General features: G+C 44.7%; 2 protein-coding genes across 9 annotated transcripts; one reads left to right on the top strand and one right to left on the bottom strand.

Moving 5' to 3' along the window:
* The first annotated feature begins 1,194 nt into the window (after positions 1–1,194).
* On the top strand, positions 1,195–13,082 carry LOC107542694 (uncharacterized). 8 transcript variants are annotated; one of them, XM_087828018.1, is made up of 3 exons: positions 1,195–1,782; positions 12,725–12,730; positions 12,834–13,082. In XM_087828018.1, the coding sequence occupies exons 1-3, from the start codon at positions 1,195–1,197 to the stop codon at positions 13,080–13,082; spliced, it is 843 nt and encodes a 280-aa protein (XP_087684144.1). The 8 variants fall into 8 exon arrangements, with proteins under 8 accessions (XP_087684144.1, XP_087684149.1, XP_087684145.1 ...); XM_087828023.1 differs by lacking the exons at positions 12,725–12,730; positions 12,834–13,082 and having other exon boundaries at positions 1,195–1,374; positions 1,591–1,686; positions 1,759–1,872; XM_087828019.1 differs by lacking the exons at positions 12,725–12,730; positions 12,834–13,082 and adding an exon at positions 1,816–1,872 and having other exon boundaries at positions 1,195–1,590; positions 1,663–1,722.
* A 3,680-nt stretch (positions 13,083–16,762) lies between these two features.
* On the bottom strand, positions 16,763–17,083 carry LOC107542705 (uncharacterized). The gene is made up of 2 exons (XM_016220140.1): positions 17,036–17,083; positions 16,763–16,933 (listed from the first exon to the last, which is right to left on the bottom strand). The coding sequence occupies exons 1-2, from the start codon at positions 17,081–17,083 to the stop codon at positions 16,763–16,765; spliced, it is 219 nt and encodes a 72-aa protein (XP_016075626.1).
* Between the last annotated feature and the right edge of the window lie 2,252 nt (positions 17,084–19,335).

Raw genomic sequence — 19,335 nt, 5'->3', positions numbered from 1 at the left:
AAAGATAGGATAGTCCAAAAAGGATTCCACTTCCTTAAAGCAAGGCTCATATTCTGTATAAAATGTTAGCTGGCCAGAGACTCCCCATCAGACCTGAGAGAGGCCAGACAGCTTGAAGTTTTCTCTGCACCAGGTGAATCTCTCTACTTGTAATTTCTTAATACTTGTCCAATTGTATTTTATTTGCTTGGAGTCTGTTTGTCATGCTAAATGTATATTTACTTTATTTTTTATATTTACTTTAAATGCAATGGTAATTTGTGTTTAAGGTGACAGTACAGATTTGTTGATGTCCCACTCAGATTGTAACTATGGAACTTGGGGTCAAAAAAGAGGAGTGGATTCTGTAATGATGACTTGTTCAGTTATAGGATAGGGACTATACCACCTCCAAGGTACTTTTAATATTTCTAATCATTACTAAGAATTTGAAATATTGAGGCACTGCACTGGCAATCTACATGTTCAAACGATAGGTTTTCCTTTACTCCATGAACATACCATTCGTCAGAGAACATAAAACATGGGTCTAATTTACAAACATATTGCAAGGAAAGTGATTAAGAGAGAGGGCAGGGCAGGTAATGTGCTCTGGCAAATGAGGAAGGTGACTTGGATCTGGCAGAGAGTGTCTGAAGGAAGGCCATGATGTGTGAGCATGTGTGGAAACAGCAATAGAATGGAGAGCCTTCCAGAAAGCAAGCTCAGAGAGGATGGCGTGGACAGGAGGTCAGAGGTGGAATCATGTGTGCTCATGGCAGGTTGGTGTGCAGAACTATGGGAGAACTAGTTTACCTGGGAGAACTATGTTGTGGACTTGAGGGGGTAGACTTGAGACTTTTGACTTTAACATCTTTCAAGATTATTCAAAACCTGTGGATTCAGTCAATCCTGGGAGCCAGTGTTGTGCTGTGTTTCCAATATAGGTTTCCAGAATCACCAGGAAGAAAGGAAGGATAGATCAGGGCTCCATTCATGTGGAGCAGAATAAAGCACCTTCAAGCTTGTCTTTTTGAAAGTGCACAGGGATCCCCAAAGTTCCCATGGATTCTGGGAAACAGAAGGACAGAGAAGAGAGGTTTTCACATCTGAAGGGGCATGAGATGAGATACATTTATCATTAAATTATTCTACTTTGTTTCACCAAACCACTGGCTCAACATTTCTGTTCCTAGGTTCAACCTCCTTTGAATCATGAGTTCCCACCAGCAGAAGCAGCCCTCCATCCCACCTCCCCAGCTTCAACAGCAGCAGGTGAAACAGCCCTCCCAGCCTCCACCCCAAAAACCATTTGTTCCCATAACCAAGGAACCTGGTCACACCAAGCTTCCACAGCCTGGCCAAACCAAGGTTCCTCAACCTGACCACACCAAGGTTCCACATCCTGGCCAAATCAACGTTCCTCAACCTGACCACACCAAGGTTCCACATCCTGGCCAAATCAACGTTCCTCAACCTGACCACACCAAGGTTCCACATCCTGGCCAAACCAAGGTTCCTCAACCTGACCACACCAAGGTTCCACATCCTGGCCAAATCAACGTTCCTCAACCTGACCACACCAAGGTTCCACATCCTGGCCAAACCAAGGTTCCTCAACCTGACCACACCAAGGTTCCACATCCTGGCCAAACCAACGTTCCTCAACCTGACCACACCAAGGTTCCACAACCTGGCTACACCAAGGTTCCAGAACCAGGCTACACCAAATACCCTGAACCAGTCAATCCTACGTTTCCTGAGAAGGGTCACACCAAGCTTCCTGAGCCAGTCCACCCTAAAGTCCCTCAGCCTGGCCAGCCTATGATCCCTGAGCCATTTCCTTCAACGGTCATTCCAGGCCCAGCCCAGCAGAAGACCAAACAGAAGTAATGTGGGTCACAGCCATGCCCTTGAGCTGATCACCAGATGCTGAAAACCTTCTTCCCTTCTGCTCTGTGTCTTAATTATCTGTAGAGCTTGCAATCAGTATGTTCTCACCATCAGCCAGAATCTCCCTCTTATTTGCATCCTAAAAATATGTGCTATGAGGCTTTCCCTTGCACACTCTAAAAAGTCCTCTGAGCCTCTGAATTATGCAGAAAGCCTAAGTGGCTTTGCTGGTCCTAAGTTGCTCAGGTCTCATCTGAAGAGTCAATCAGGATGAGAAGAATGCCTGTTTCCTGCTCTGCCTCCATTAAATCACTTTAATTCCACTTTTGGCTGTTTGTGTCATTGGGTAAATCTGCCCCTTCCTGGTCTATCATGAATAATTAGAGAGGAGTTGGTGTAGGCATCTATCATCTATCTGTCCTGGTACTGTGTGTTTCCATGAGTGTGTGTGTGTGTGTGTGTGTGTGTGTGTGTGTGTGATTACATTTAGGGGTCATCTCAAGAATGGCAATGGCTATTGTGTAATGCAACCCAGAGCCTGTCACTTTGGGCGGCCACACCTGGAGCAGGGCTTTCCTCTGGCACAGGACTGAGTCATGCCTTAGTTCCATGGTGCCTCCTCCAGGCCACCTCTGATCTTGAAGACCCTGTCCCCAGGGCTCCTACTTATTCCCCAAAACATCACTGCTACAAACTTGAACCTAATTATTTTGGTTTCCTTCTCTCAGTTTACCTTCCAGACGTCCAACACACACAGACATACCCTCACAAAGAGGCACATTTAGTAAGTAGCCACACACTCACCTAATTATCTACACGATGGGTAGCTCAGACAGTGTTATCTTTTGCTGGGCACCCATCTTGTGCAGGGAGGCCTGAAACTCTCTATAGCAGGAAGAGGGAGAGGAGGGTACACCATGTCTCCCCTTGGAGAATTTGTTGTGTTCTCTGGGAGATACAGTACTCAGGTCCTCATATAAACATGCACATAATCACACACACACACACACACACACACACACACACACACACACACAATAGTGTCCCAAAATAAACCACAGAAACCTAGTTATCAAGTGACTCAAAAGAGGTGGATTTGAAGAAGAGATTACAAGGAGTATGTGATCCAAGTGAGGTGGATAACTGGCCAGGAACTGGTGGAGAACAGGCCATTAAGCTATAAAATGTCAGGGGTGAAAAGAGGATTAAATAGCACCTAGTACAGCCCCTGCATTTCCAGATAAAGAAGTTGATATCCAGAAAGGAGATTAAGACCAACCAGAAACTGTTTCCAAATCATACCCAGAGCCCAGTACTCCAGATTTCTAGACCCTCACTTTCTCCTGCAGATGCTTCTGATTTCAAGGATGACCAGCAGGTTTGCAGGCCTTTGTTGAGTGCATCTTGGATTTTAGGGAACATTTTCCAAAATCAGTGAAGCCAACATAAAATTTCAGAATGGCTGCAGTGGTCACTGGGAAGTGAACCCCATGTCTTGACAAGGTTGGTGGTCCACGCCACCAAGCAGGTATGAGACAGGTGACAGAGAATATCTGAGTGATGCACAGCACTCCAAATAGAGTTGGCAAGAACTCAGAAATATTTGGAAACTGTAAGACAGAAACTGTCCAACAAGTCATTACAAGGCGATGAGTAGTTGTCACACTAGCAGAAGGGAATGACGTGTCTTGGGTTTGCATGGTATGCACATTTCAACTGGCCTCATATTACTGCTGATTTCAACGGTGGGAGAGTCTAGAGATAACTCCAGGCCACTCGCAATTAAACAGGCTGATCCTGAAAGGGGAAATGGACTGTATGATACACAGATTTTATGAATATAGTTTAAACATCTTAAAGAAGAGTTTGGCAAGAAAGAATCAAAAGGTTTAAAGATATGCCTGACCCTTGAACCATCATTTTAGTCTAGAAATTTATTTTTAGGAAATAGTCATGAATGTACACAAATATTTTATACATGAGGATATTCATTTCAACATCTTACATAGTATGAAAAGTTGATAACACTTGAATGCATGTCAATAGATAATGCAATAACTGATGAGATGTCTATGTTGGGTTTATACTGCAGCATTAAAAAGATTGTTGTAGAAGAATGATTAGTCTGATTGGAAAATGTTCAGATTATATTATTACAAAAACAGATACTAAACAATATGACCAAAGCATCTTTTTAATAATGTATGCATGTGTGTGGGTTTATAGAAAAATATATCCTGACACCAAGTGAAGCAAAATGTAACTATGGCTATTTGACTGCTTATACATTAGTGTTCATTTTTTAATAGCTCGGTTTTTCCACTTCATGCATTATGTAGTGTTATTTGATTTTTGTAGAACTTTTAATCATGATATTAGACAATACAGAAGTCAGAGAAGAGGTAGCTGACTAGAGGACATGTATGTCCTGCCCATGTATGTCCTGAGACTCTTCAGCAGGTCCCACATCAGCAGCCAACGGTGGGGGATTCCACATCCTGGTTGGGGTAGCCTACGTGTCTCTCTTCCCCACACATCCCCATTCCAATTCTCGATCTTCTGGTAGGGACACTGGATGCTCCAATACTCCACTCACACAGTCCAAGGGCCTCCAATCCTGCCCACTAACTGACAGCTGAAACCACCTATGGGTTAAATGAGGAGTTGTTCCAGTCTTGTCCCAGCTCCTGTCTTGCCTCAGTTCCTCTCCTCTGTGACTTGGCAAAATTGGCCCCCACCGGGAAAGCCATTTAGAAAGTTGGTACTCGTTCTGGGTAAAGAGATTTACATCCAAACTATACACAGGTTGGCAAACTTCAGGTCCACAGCCTGGTTGTTCATTTCAATTTGTGTAGATACGATGGTTTCTCTGTATGGTTCTCTCTTCTTTTCCTCGCCTTCACTTTCCTAAGTCCTACCAGAACTATGACCTCCATAATTTTTGAAAAATGACATTTAGATGTGACTGCCACTCTCCAACCCTAGTATAAGGGTCCCACATTTTGGGTACAAAACATGTTCTAACTGCGCTCAGGTCATTAGTATACAACGGCAACAATAAACATGGTGGATTAAACAGTGTTTGCCCACAAGACAGAACAGGGCTTTAGGGGACATAAGTGTCGATACAGGCATTGTGAAATACAACCTGAACCCCCTCCCTTTTTTGGCAACTGTCCATTGACTGAGCATCTACCAGACAGGTGTGAGGAAAAAGTGCAACTAGGACTTTGGTGAACTGATGGAAGGAGCTCATGGCAGTGGCTCTGCCTGAGGGCTCAGGTTTATGGGAGCAACACAGGGGTAAAGCAGTGAATGGCAGGAACCACCCACATATCTGAGTTTCAAGAATGTTAGAATTTCTCAAGGGCAATGCCTAGTAAAAATTGGGTGTTGAGGTCAACTCTGGGTTAGTGACTTCTGTTTCTTCTTACCATGATCAGAGGACATGACTGGTGTATGAATTCAGGGACTCATAGCTCACTTGTTTCTGTGTTGTCCCCAGATAAGAGACTTCCTGAGAGGCAGGGGCTTCAGGGCTGTATATCCCCAATAAGGTCTACTGTCCTTGGGCAATGTGACATCTTAAGGCTTCCTCCAAAGTCAAAACATCTTATTTATAAAGCAGGGATTTTAGCCTTTCCTTTCCTCTCCCAGTCCTGGATCCACTGAAAGATGAACATAAGATGGTTCACTGATTGTCACCATCTGCATGGCCTCTTAGAAGAACCAGTAATGCCTATTGTTCATCTCCACATCCACTTAAGAAACTCAAACATTCAATAGAATGAATCTGAGCTAAAGATTAAGGTCCTGTAAAGAGGCATGGTTTTTCTGATCCCAGAAACTCAGAAGTTCCCCCTGATTTTACTCATAACCATCCAAAAAGCCTCTTTATTACCTTACCACAAAGAATGTACAGTGGGGACAGACCCAGGGTGACATCATTGTCAAATACTAAATCTCAAAAAAAAAAAAAAAGTTAAGCCAGAGATTGTCATTATAAAAGCTGGATTATTATATAATAAGCTAGAGTAGTCTTAAAAAATCCTACTTTTTAAAGGTAGGAATAGTTTTCTGTATAAAAATTGAGCTATCCAAGACTTTCCGCTGACCCAAGAGGCCAGGCAGCTCAAACTTTTTGGCACACAGGTAAGACTTCCTGCTTGGAACTTGTCAATACTCATCCAGTGGTATTTTATTTGATTGGATTAGGATCTCTTAACGTTCTAAAGATATATTTATTTTAAATGCAATTGCAGTTCGCACTTTTGGGTAGTAAAGTAGGTCTTTTGTACTTCCCATTTAGATTATAGCTGTGGAAATTGGTCAGAAAAGGGAAATCATTTCTGTAAAGATAGCTATTCAATTAACAGGAGAATATGGACTGGACTTTATATCCAGGGCTCTTTCAGTAACATTTTAATTATTAGTCTAATTGTATTAAGAACTTCCAGTATCAAAGGCATTGCACTGGGCAATTTGAATGATCAAAAGTTAAATTCTTCTTTGTTTTGTGACCCGATGACCCTATGATCCTTAAAACAAAACATGAGGTTAATTTGCAAACATACTGCAAGGAAAGTGATTAAGAGAGAGGGCAGGGCAGGTAATGTGCTCTGGCAAATGAGGAAGGTGACTTGGATCTGGCAGAGAGTGTCTGGAGGAAGGCCATGATGGGTGAGCATGTGTGGAAACAGCAATAGAATGGAGAGCCTTCCAGGAAGCAAGCTCAGAGAGGATGGCGTGGACAGGAGGTCAGAGGTGGCATCACGTGGGCTCATGGCAGATTGGTGTGCAGTTTACCTGGGAGAGCTATGAGAGCTATGTTGTGGACTTGAGGGGGTAGACTTGAGACTTTTGACTTTAACATCTTTCAAGATTATTCAAAACCTGTGGATTCAGTCAATCCTGGGAGCCAGTGTTGTGCTGTGTTTCCAATGTAGGTTTCCAGAATCACCAGGAAGAAAGGAAGGATAGATCAGGGCTCCATTCATGTGGAGCAGAATAAAGCACCTTCAAGCTTCTCTTCTTGAAAGTGCACAGGGATCCCCAAAGTTCCCATGGATTCTGGGAAACAGAAGGAAAGAGAAGAGAGGCTCTCCCACCTGAAGCGGCATGAGATGAGATATATTATCATTACATCTGTCTTCTTTGTTTCACCAAACCACTAGGTCCAGCCCCCTCTGAAACATGAGCTCCCCAGCTCCCTCCCTACTTTCAGCAGCAGCAGCAGGTGGAACAGCCCTGCCAGCCTCCACCCCAAGAACCATTTGTTCCCATAACCAAGGAGTCATGCCACCCTGTTTCCTCAGCCTGGCCACACCAAGGTCCAAGAGCTGAATCACCCTACGGTTCCATGTTACTACAGGCCCATCCCAGCAGGAGATCAGGCAGAAGTAATGTGGTCACAGCCATGCCCTTGAGCAGCTGACCACTGGATCCTAAAGACCTTCCCTTCTGCTTCTGTGTCTTAATTGTCTATAGATCTTATAATCAGTATGTTCTCACCCTGAGTCACCATCTCTTTCCTGTTTGCATCTAAAAATGTGTGCTATGAAGCCTTCCTTACACTCACTTCAGAGTTCCCCTGAGCCTCTAAATTAAGCAGGGGTCTTAGTGGGTTTTTTGCTCTTGAGCTGCTCAGTGTTCATCTGAAGAGGGAATCTGAATGGGAAGATATGCACATTTCCTGCTCTGCTTCCATTAAATCACTTTAAAGTCCACTCCTGACTATATGTGTCATTGGATGACTGCCTCATTCACTGCTATTCCATCATGATAGAACCTGTCATCAGAGAGGAGTTGGTGTCGCCATCATCTATCTGTCCTGGTGCTGTGTGTTTCCATTACATTTGAGGGGCATCCCAAGAATGACAATGGCTATTGTGTAATGCAACCCAGAGCCTGTCACTCTGGGCAGCCACACCTGGAGCAGGGCTCTCCTCTGGCACCGGACTGACTCATGCCTCGATTCTATGGTGCCTACTCCAAGCCACCTCTGATCCTGAGGACCCTGTCCCCAGGGCCCCTACTTATTGCCCAAAACATCACTGCTACATACCTGAACCTAATTATTCTGGTTGTCTTTACCAATTTAACTCACAGGAACAGATTTATCCTATGACTCAAACTGGTGGTGAGTTTTAGACAGGGATTAGGGGTACACAGTCCAGGCGAGGTGAACAGTAAGCCGCTGTGTTGGGAAAGAACTGGTCATTAGCTGTAAAACGTCAGGAGTGAAAGAGACTTAAGAGCATCTAGTACAGCCATTCCATTTTTCAAGTAAAAAAAAAAAAAAAAAAAAAGATTATCAAAACGTTCATTAGAGTAACCCAGAAATTATGTTTTTGCAACATACCCAGAGCCCAGTTCTCCAGACCCCGGGTCCTCACTCTCTTCTGCAGCCTGGCCTTGTGGATTTCAGGGGTGACCAGCGGGGCTGCAGGTCTGAGCTGAGTGGGTTGGGATATTAGAGAGCTGTTTCCAGCAACAGAGAAGACACCATAAAGCTTCAGAAGGGCTACAGTAGTCCTGGAGGAACAAACTCCATTTTATGATAAGATGCATGGTCCATAACTTCAAGGTGAGTGAGACAGGTGACAGGAACAGGAAATCCAAATAAGTTTTGCAAGAATTCCAGATATTTGGAAACCAGTAACACAGAAATTGTCCAACAAGTCACTACAAGGTGATGAGTGGTTGTGAAACCGGCAGGAGGAAATGACATGACTTGGGTCCGTGGTGTGCACTTGAGACGTGGCTTCACATTACTGCCGATTTCAATGGAAATTTAGAGAGCAGGTACTGCTTCTCATGAGGGACTTGAAGCTCAAACTATGTACAGTTTGGCAAAATTCACATCCACAGCCCGGGAGCTGATGGAACTTGTGCAGATAAAGAAATGCACATTGGTTTCTCTTTGTTTTTCTTCCTTTTTTCTACATCTTTATGTTTTTTCTTCCTCCTGGAACTGTGACCTTCATAATTATTTTTTAAAAATAAAAGATTTCTTCTGGTTCAGACAGAAAGTGATGACTGAGGGAGTTCCATGAACTGTCTTCTGTCTGACTCAGAAGTCTCATGGTGGGCCTAGGGAAACTATTTTCCTCACCTAGTCTTTGCCAGCTCTCAACTTAATTTTCTCCCCTCTCTCCCCCCTCTTCTGTCTGTTCTCTATAATGCTTTATATTCTACAGCCCTCCCCAAGCCTGCCACTCCCACGTCCCCAGAGCTCAGTGGCCTGCCCCTGCTTTGGTCTTATCAGGCCCTCTGGCCCTTAACACATTTGCAGGGACGGCTGTCAGGGGGGCTGCAGCCTGGGCCGGCTGCCCTGTGTGTCCCGCACCATGACCCTCATCACACCCACGGACGCTAGATCTGACTTCTAGCACCATGAAGGCAGGAACCCTCTCTGTCCTGTTCAGGGCTGTAGGCTCGGAGCCCAGCCTGCCACCTATCAAATAGTAGGACTTAATCTCATGTCTTCTGAGGTGCTGAATGGTTTATACCTTCACCAGATGACACTGTGGGTTGGAGGGGAACATTCTGAACCTCACTGTGGATCCAGATCACTTCTGATCCTTCCCACTCTGCTCTGCTCTGTCCACATCTAAAGCAGTGGAACTATAAACCCCGGCTCTGTTCTCCTTACACCTGCGATACTTTGGAAAAGTGGGTGCTGTACCTTCCAGAAAACTGGGAGAAATCTGACAGTTGGATCATTTCCCCCAAATCTGATTGAGAGATTCCCCAGTTGGAGTCTGTCCATTTCCTGTGTAAATTTCATGACAGCAGCAGGGGCTTAAGAACAGAAAACCCCACGCTACTTTTCGAGTGAAAAAATTATAAGAAATATGATAGGATTCTCCAGAGAAATGGGACATAAAATATAATCATCAACAACACTAGTCTTTATTTTTATAATATATAAGTTGCAGTTTTATTTTCCTACAACTTCTTTTTAAAAGCATGTTTCCCATTAAGATGAACAAAACTCAAAGTCTATGAGCATTTTGTTATAAATATGCTAAATATGGCTTATCATGCAATTTCTACTCTGCTTAGATATATTGCTTAAAAGCAAAAAACCTATTGGAAAACTCTTAGAGCTATAGTTCCTATCAGAGTTTTTATTTAGTTAATCTCTCTGATCACACCCTAGCAATGTTCCTATCACTAAAACAATGAAACACATAATAAATAAAATGTATTCATGTCATATATATTTGTCAGGGTAGATTTTCCTCTGAGACAAAAATCTCCAAAATGTCTGTGACATCATACAATAGAATTTTATTTTTCATATATATATATATACCCTATTCCATGGTGGGTTGGCAGGAACTCAAACTCCATCCCCTCCATCCCTCATAACCTTCAGGACCACTCCTTCCTCTACCAAGCACGCAGAGGAAGAAAGTGGGGGAGAAAGCAAGCTTGCTCTTAAACCCCTAGATATAGGGGTGACAATCAGTATTTCCAATGACATTCCTTTAGCTAGATGTCAGTCACATGGTCCCACCAACTCCACATGGCTGTGTGCTCCACAGTAGGAGAACAGGCCCTTGGTAAGCCCTCACATCTTTTCACAGTCCAGCTTTGGAGTTGCCAAGTATTTATTTGCTTTCTTCCTTCTATACATAGTCCTTGATCCCAAATAGCCCTTATTCTGTTCCGTTAATTCCATTATTTATTATTATTATTGTTATCCAAAGAAACAGGGCTTGTACAGTCACCTTCCGTTCCTGGTGTCCCAACACATGGAAGCCAAGCACTTAGACCTTGAGTTGTCTCTCATGGGGAAAGAGGTGAGTGTGTCTATGTATAGGCCTGGATTAGTGGCTTCACTTTCATTTTATCTTGAGCAGAGTGGACTCCGGTATAAAGGGTCAAGGAATTCCAGGTCCCATGTCCCTGTGTTGCCCCAGGAAGGGGTCCCCATGGGAGGCAGCATCTTCAGGGTCCACTGGCACATAAGACAGAACAAATGGATGGGTAAAAGGACCAGGTTTCTCTGGGGCTGCTGAACCTGATTTGTTTCTCCAGTCTTTCACTGATGGGTGTCCCCATCACTGACGGGGTCCTCAAGCCCTGTCTTCTCTTGACCCTGGGGTCTCTCTTGGGGTGAAGGATTTTTAGGGCCAAAAGAATCATTTGAGCCTTGCCTTTCCCCTCTCAGACCTGGGTACACTTAGGAAGGGACATACAGAATTATTGCTTTTTCCTGTCTGGGGAAGTTGATGCCACCATGCCCTTGGCCTCCCGGGAGAACCAGGAACGACTGTTTATCTCCACTTCCACTTGCAATACTAAGCAGTGCAACAAGCCTGGTGTGTGCCGAGGATTAGGGCCTCTGGGAAACAGGGCTGATGCTGGATCCAGCAGCCCTAGAACTTTTCCTCCTCTCACCTTTCAGTCCACACCACCCTCTCTGTAAACATTCCAGTTGGGTGTAAAGGACCCTCAGTGGGGACAAGGCCCAGGTGACATCATTGTCAGATAACAAGTGCCAAAGAAATGTCAGGTGGGTGGTTTCATCACAAAAACTGAACCAACAAGTAGATGAGGGGACTGGGGTGAATCATGCTTGGCAGGCAAAGATTAAGACACAGCAGTTCAAAAAAAAAAGTCCCATTTCCTTGAGACAGGGTTCAGTCACTATAAAAAGCCCGTTGACTGGGGACACCACACCAGCTCGAGTGACTACACAGCCTGCCTTTGCTGTGCACCAGGAGACTCTCCTTCCTCCGAACTTCTACCATTCGCTCAAGGTATTTTCTTTTTATTGGAACTCTTTGGTATTCTTGCTATCTTTCCCCCAACTATTGAAGTTCAGTTATTAGAGTTACAGCCTCTAGGGATAGCTTTGTTGTGAAAGTGATCATAGCCTGCGCTTGAAGGGTCCTGAGATGTTATCAATATTGCTCATCCGTTCTTGCTGTGCCAGTGAGAAGAGGGTTGGCTCGTGTGGGACCCTCAGTTAGCAGGATAGGTCCTGCTAACTTATAGTTAGTAGAGCTTGTGGTGACATTATAACTCTTTCTTTATTCATGACCTTAATACAAAGAATTTCATTCTTTTGGCAGACTGTTTTGTGAGAATTTATTGTCGGTACTTTGCTAAAAAAAAAAAAAAAAAAATCTAAACAACAGGGATTTTATTACCTGAAACTACAATTTATACAGGAAAATAAGACATAGAAAGGAAAGCTAAAATACAATGTAGAAAGTGACCTGCATAAAGCAATAAGGACAAGCAGAGTGCTGTGCAGTTTGGGGACAGAGGTGATTTCTAGAAGGCTTGCTCTAGAAGGTAACGTATGAGGCCATCTGTGACCCATGTGGTTGGGTAGCGCTTGAACGAGCAGATTGAAGGAAACATGTGAGGCAGAGTAGGGTGTTAGCAAGGCTGGAGGGGGGATCATGTGGGGTTCTAGAGAAGTCAGTAATTATCTTATAGGTGACAAACCATTCTATTATCAGAAATGTGTGGGTGGGCTGAAGTTACTGAGGTTTTTTCCCCAAATAATATCATGACATTTCCATGTGATCTAATATTGTGCTCTCACATTTCTGCCAGGAGCCTGCAGCTGTGTTGTGTTGCTAATTGGGTTTTTAAATGTGCCAGGAAGAAAGAGAGCACTGGGAGGGGCTCTGAGTGGAGCAGAAAAAATTATCTCTCCATTCCCCCTGTTCAAAGGCTCAGAACTCATCAAGCTGTCCTTAGTGGTAAAGAGAGAAAAAGGAAAATATTTGCTTCTTAGGAGACCTGAACTAGCATTGAACGTGTCTTCCTCCCTAGCTTATCCTATCTGTTCTGTCTCTAGGTCCAACTTCCTTTGAACCATGAGTTCCCAGCAGCAGAAGCAGCCCTGTGCCCCACCCCCCCAGCTTCAGCAGCAGCAGGTGAAACAGCCCTGCCAGCCTCCACCCCAGGAACCATGTGTCCCTCAAACCAAGGAGCCATGCCACACCAAGGTGCCAGAGCCCTGCCACACCAAGGTGCCAGAGCCCTGCCACACCAAGGTTCCTGAGCCCTGCCACACCAAGGTTCCTGAGCCCTGCCATACCAAGGTCCCTGAGCCCTGCCACCCTGTGGTTCCTGAGCCATGTCTCCCCAAGGTGCCAGAGCCATGCCAACCCACGGTGCCGGAGCCATGTCCTTCAACCATCATTCCTGCACCAGTTCAGCAGACCAAGCAGAAGTAACGGGGTCCATGCCCTTGAGGAACCAACCACCAAGTGCTGACTCCCTCCCCCATTCTGCTTGAGTTCCACTGGCCTTGCAACTAGCACGCCGTCACCCTGAGTTACAACCCCCCTCATTCGCACCCTGAAAATATGTGCGATGAAGCCTGCCTTCCCAAACTCTCTGAGCCTCTGAGCTTCTGAATGAGGCCGAGGGTCTCGATACCTTAGAACCTTAGTTTTCAGCTGCTCAGGATTCATCTGAAGAGGGACTTGAAGTACAAACATGTGGATCAGCTCTATTCTGCCCCCCATTAAATTCACTTTCAATTCCACTGCTGACTCTGTGTCGTAGTCTGTCTGACTCAGCGCCTTCATTGCTTTCCCTTGTGAAATGGGACCTGTTCGAGACAGGTTGGTGGGGAAGGACCTCATTCAGGGTCTTCAGGTCCTGGTGCTGGGTGGGTGGGGGTTTTCACCCACTGACTTTTCCGGGGCTGGCAATGGGAGGTTGTGTAATGCCACCCAGAGGCTGTTCCTTGGGCATCCAAGGCTGGAGCAGGGCTACCCTCCTGCCACTCAGTGAGTCACGCTGGTGTCGAGCTGGTGCGTCAGCCCTGCCTCCGCCTCTCACCCCGAGTGCCCCGCTCCTACGCCTGGTTCGCAGGTTGCTGGCCTATCCAGCCAATTTCTGTGTTTCAAGGGATGTTGTTCCTACATATGTGAATCCGCTCCTCAGCATTCATTTCTTTCTGATACCCGTGACTCGGTTTCTCAAACATACACAAGGACTCGCAACCTCCACACTTATCTCAGACAGCCCCCTCGCATTCACTGCGTGCCCACTCCGCCAGGAAGGGAATGAGGCTCCACAGGGCTTGCCTTAGGGCATTTACGGCTGTCTAGAGGGATGTACCTCACCCCCCACCTGGCCCCTCATACAAACACATATACGCACCCATGCATGCCAGGCTGGGCGTTTCCCAGGGTAGCACACAAAAGCTGATCTCCTGCATCCCCAGGTTGCAGACTTTATTCACACACAGTGTGGCAGGAACACAGGAAGTGAGGACTAGAACGCCCACCACCCCATCTTCTTAGAATATAAAAATGTTTACAGTGAAATGAATCATGATAGAATGGTCAACTGTGCATTTATATATATGTATACATTCATATTCATATTTATATCAAAAGTATGTTTCTTTCTTTTTTTAAACAGATCTTTATTGATTTCAGAGAGAGGAAAGGAAGGGGGAGAGAGAGATAGAAACATCAATGATGAGTCACTGATCGAGCCCACAACCCGGGCATGTGCCCTGACTGGGAATCGAACCCCGATCTCCTGGATCCTAGGTCAATGCTCAACCGCTGAGCCACACCCGGCCGGGCATATGTTTCTTTTTATATTCCTGGGAGATAAAACAAATGTTCTTACAATAGTATAAAATGAGACATATTTTTCCTTAGGTTGTAAAATGAAATAATGAGAAAACCATGAGCATTTGGTATAAGAGACAATTGTGATAGTTTTTATTATAATGTTTCTACCTGACAGTATTCTTTAAAATCCTTTTGAAAATGTTTACCTAAAAAGTCTTATTAATCCGTCTTCTTGTTTAATCAACAGATAAGGTCCACTATGATATTGGAATAAACAGTTCCACACAGCAACAAAATAAATTAGTCAAACAAACAAACAAAAAGTGTGTCCTAATCATATAATTTATTAGTTAGCATAGGCTAGCTGCTATAACAAACACCCCCTAAATTTTTGTGGCTCAGTCCAGTAGAAGTTATTTCTTACTTGTGCCCAAGTCCAGTGTGGGTTGGCAAGGTCTTTGCTCCATGCAGTCGTGAAGGGGGCCAGCTATTTTTCCTCAAGTTGTCTCACCATCATTGAGTGCCTTGTCCTCTGAATTCAGGTACAAGAACAGGAAAATGGGCCGAGTATGGAGAAAACATCGTGCTCTTATCCACTTGGAATCAGAGATGACATAAATCCTTTCTGTTCTTATTGGCTTGAGTAGAACTTGGTCAAGTGGCCTTATCTACCTCACAAAGTAAAAAATGTAGTTTATAGGTATGCCCAGAAATAAGAGGAACACAAAGATATTGGTGAGCTCTTCAATTCCTGCCACTGCCTACCCTTCTGGTCCTCAACTATCCATTCACTCCTTTTGTCTCATAAACAGAACACATTCCCCTGGGAACCACCCCATAGCCCCATCCAGCTCTGGTCACATGAAATTTTCTGTATTGTGTTTTTCTATGGCTCCTACTGGTTTAGCGATCTAGGAAATAAACAGATGAGCCATTTTTTCCTGTTACCCAGCATCCAGTGATGAGATCCTGGAAAACTAAATAGAAACTACCATGTGCAAGAGAAAATGATGGAAGACAAATGGCAGTCTCTAGGCCTTAGTCTTCTGAAATCCAGCTAGGCGGGCATCGTGAAGCCATGCTCTTCCCCGACCCCAACATCCAGAAGTGATGGGCATTCTGTTAAGGTCTTGATTCTGCTCAGTAGAAGGAACTTGTTTTTCCTTTTCTAGTCATCATTCTGCCAGTGGTAAGATTATTCCTTTTACATGATCAAATCTAAAGTGTGCACTGTGGACTGTGCTCTCCTAAATTAGGTCACTTTTGCAGCTCGCTTTCTAATCGTGTGTGTTTTTAAGGCTCTTGGAAACGTGTTTTTTGTTTTGTTTCGTCTGAGATCTAGAATGTGGGATGTGATTACTTTGGGGATATGATTCCTCAAAAACTTTGTAAACTTCTACTTGCTTTCAGTCAGTTCTGCTAATTACGATGCCCAAATTTCTTTCCCAGAAAACATTTTTATGCTTATCTTATTTAATTGTTTCCTTTATCCAATGCCTTTCTTTTTCAACTGTGGATTTTTTGGTACTATTTGGAAAAGTAGACTTAGATGGGAAGGTAGTAAATCTTAATTTAATCTTGACCAAAAACCTGAGTCTTAATTCTCTCAAAACCATTCTCAATTTTATTTTTTTCTCTTTAGTATCTAGAATTAATCAACTTTCTCAACCCTACAGGCCTCTAAAATTCTAGTTTTTCTCTGTCCCCTCGCAAGCCTGCGGAAGAGCCTATTTTAATTTCTTTATTTAAATTTAGCTTTATTGAGCTAGAATTCATATACTATCAAATTTACCCTTTTATATATTTAAAATGATATAGAAATAATCTTTGGTACGACATCAAATTCACATAACACTGACACTGAAATCCTGAGCCTTAGGATCAAAGAAGAATAGAAATAAACCGAAATGATGATATATTGTTAACAATCAAGCTTAAAGAAAGAAAGAAAGCAGTGTTCCCGTCACAAACAAGTGCTTTATTCAGGAAGTGGAAGGACAGTTACAGTCCACAGGTGATAGAAACCCTCTGCCCCCATCACAGACACAGCAGCCGTCGGGAGAAGCCTCCGCTGCCACCCGGGTGGATGCCAGCGGCTGCTCTGCCTTCCTCAGGCTCCGTCCCCTGGAGGGAAGCAGGGAGGCAGGCTCAGGAAGGAAATCACTCGCTCAGGAGTCATCCCGGGCACACTGCAGGCTGAAGGGTGGAGAAGCTGCTTCTGCATCCGCGACGGGCTTTGAAGAGATGATGAAGGAAGGGCTGGGGAAGCAGGCGAGCCAGTTCTTATCATTTCCTGGCCCTGATGAACGCTGAAGCTGTTACTTGCTCTTGGGTGGGCACTTCTGCTGGCATGGTGGAGGAGTTTGCACAGGAGGGCATTTCTGCTGGCACAGCTGAGGTGGGCAAGGCTCAGGGCACTTTGGTGGTGGGCAAGGCTCAGGGCACTTTGGGGGTGGGCAAGGCTCAGGGCACTTTGGGGGTGGGCAAGGCTCAGGGCACTTTGGGGGTGGGCAAGGCTCAGGGCACTTAGGTGGTGGGCATGGCTCTGGGCACTTAGGTGGGCAAGGCTCTGGGCACTTAGGTGGGCACACAGGAGGTGGCTGGCAGGGTTGCTTGCACTGCTGCTGTTGATAAGACATCTTTCTAGAGTCTTAGAATCTGAAAGAATTACATGACAGGTCACAGGAAGGCATTCTTACAGAGAGAGAACCCAGTGCTTAGAAAATACCGTGAGATTTCTCTCTCCAATCTTCAAGAATGTGCTTTCATCTCTTAACTTCATTTTAAGACTCTCTGGGTTTTCCTTTCATCTTTATAAAATTGTTTCATCAGCCCTTAGAAATATCTGTCTTCCCACTTTACCATTTTTCTAAAGAAAATATTGCTGAAAGAACAAAGTCCTGTTTTGTACGACAATAACACCTTCATGAGAGTCCATCACAAGTTCTAAAATCATGGGCAACCTCACAAGCAACTTCCCTCATCCTTACCTCCTGTGAGGTCCCAACAGGCTGCCTTAAGTATACAACAAAGGGCTGCTCAGGAACAATGCAAAGAGCCTTTGAATTCACACCAGAACGGAAGGGATACCAAAAAATATAAAATAAAATAAAATACGCTTGTCTTTCCTTTCCTTCATATCAAAGCTTTCCTATCAATGTTTTCTGTACAGCATATCAAGCGACCTACCTAAAAACAAGTGAAAATAGTATATCCATGTGCCCCAATTCTAAGATTTCATCAAATAAGTAGCATCTAACCCATGATCATGATTTAGGACACACCAAACTTGCTGTCCTTAGATAAATTCAACAGTTGAGAGCACCAAAAAAACAGTTGGACTCTAGAAATCAGACTCACCAATTTCCGCACCACAGATCAGAAGTCGAGCGCCAGGATGGTAGCCGCACAGCAGGCAGCCTTTTTATAGGGCCTGCTGCTCCACCCAGGTGGAAGGGGAGCTCCTAAAACTGACCTGGTCCAATAATTTCCCACCCAAAATGCAAATACATCCGTAACTGGCTTGACAGGGACTCGGAAAACATATCCTGCTCCAGGATCTCCTCTCTGGGCTACGTGCTCATGACTCACAGAGGCCCTGGCTTAGCTCTCCATCAGTGACTTAGGGCTGGGGGAGGACTTGGGGAGTCCCTTTCTCAACTGGGGGAGATGACCCTTTTCAATGTTTCACCTCCCCTGAGTCATAAAACGTTCTTCCCTGGTCCACCTCAGCTGGCTGCCGTTTTGTTGTGCATGCTGGATTGAAAAGAGCTTGGCTACCTGGTGACACCTGACTATTTACCCAGAATGTCCTTAAATGCATATGCCTTTGATCCTATGGCCTCCTGGTCTAAGTCTTCTTTTATTCTTCTAAAACGGGCTGAAGTAAGGCTGCAGGTCATCTCAGTAGATGCCCCATAATGATACTGGGGACACTCAGTAAAATGTGACCTCCAGGGCCCCATCTGCACTGCTTTGGTCCTGCGGATAGGGAACACGTACCTCATTCCTATGTTCCTTACAAATCTGTGCCACCTTGGCCACGCGGAATCTACTAGGATCACACTTTAGCTGTCCTCATTCAAATTTCTGGCAGATTCTGGGGTGGGATTCAGTGTCCTCAGCACTTTTCCTCCTTGCTGCCCTCGAGGTTGTATGTTTGAGCTCTTTTATTTTTTTTAAAAAGGGAACTCTTAATCACTGTTTAATGAAATTCAGAGAAGCGAACAAAAGTCACAAGCACTCATTAAAGTCTGTTTACTGGACCACACCTACGTGGTTCCCTCGGCTGTTCCCTTCATTAGAGGGCAAGATGCAGTCCTTCCCTGTTCACGGGTTAGTGGGGAGCCCAGACCCACACACCAGCGGCCAGGGCGCACGGCTCTGGGGCCTGCCAGAGGGGCAGTTGAATCTCCTGGGAAATGTGCCTTCAGCTTTCCCCCTTCCGCCCACGAGTGCATGAGGCACCAGCTAAGGTCTTTTCAGGCCTGTCCTGAGGTCTTCCGTGCCACATGTGAGACATGACCACATGAAGAGGCATTCAAGCTATTTATCAAGAGCCTTTTGAAAATGTCCCATCTGCCTACAAGGGACATTTTTCAGTCACCAATTCCTAGCAGTGTCTCCGAAAGCAGGAATGCTGCTTGTGTCGCAAGATGTGGCCTCTGACGAGAGCAAAAGAATTCAAACGTTGGCTGTATGTTTATGTTAATTCTGCATTAAGTACATAATTTGAATATGTCACCTGCCATTTCCTGGACATGATTTTCTATGGCTGGTTAAATCAGAAATTCAAGAAGTTGGTATAAAGTGATTTTAAATATAAAAATATTAAGAATGTTATATGAGACAGGTGATACGTAATTATGACAAACATACTGGGCCTATGGGA

The sequence above is a fragment of the Miniopterus natalensis genome, chromosome 19 (assembly GCF_054644295.1).
Source record: "Miniopterus natalensis isolate mMinNat1 chromosome 19, mMinNat1.hap1, whole genome shotgun sequence".
NCBI classification, from domain to species: Eukaryota; Metazoa; Chordata; class Mammalia; order Chiroptera; family Miniopteridae; genus Miniopterus; species Miniopterus natalensis.
Note: the sequence above shows the minus strand (reverse complement) of the source record. Positions and strands in the feature narration are given on the sequence as shown.

Bases quoted from the DNA above. Each gene is read 5' to 3' on its own strand.
- LOC107542694 (XM_087828018.1), top strand. From the start codon at position 1,195: ATGAGTTCCCACCAGCAGAAGCAGCCCTCCATCCCACCTCCCCAGCTT.
- LOC107542705 (XM_016220140.1), bottom strand. From the start codon at position 17,083: ATGTCTTATCAACAGCAGCAGTGCAAGCAACCCTGCCAGCCACCTCCT. The intron at 16,934-17,035 runs GTGTGCCCACCT...AAGTGCCCTGAG, and splicing joins AACCCTGCCAGCCACCTCCT to CCTTGCCCACCCCCAAAGTG.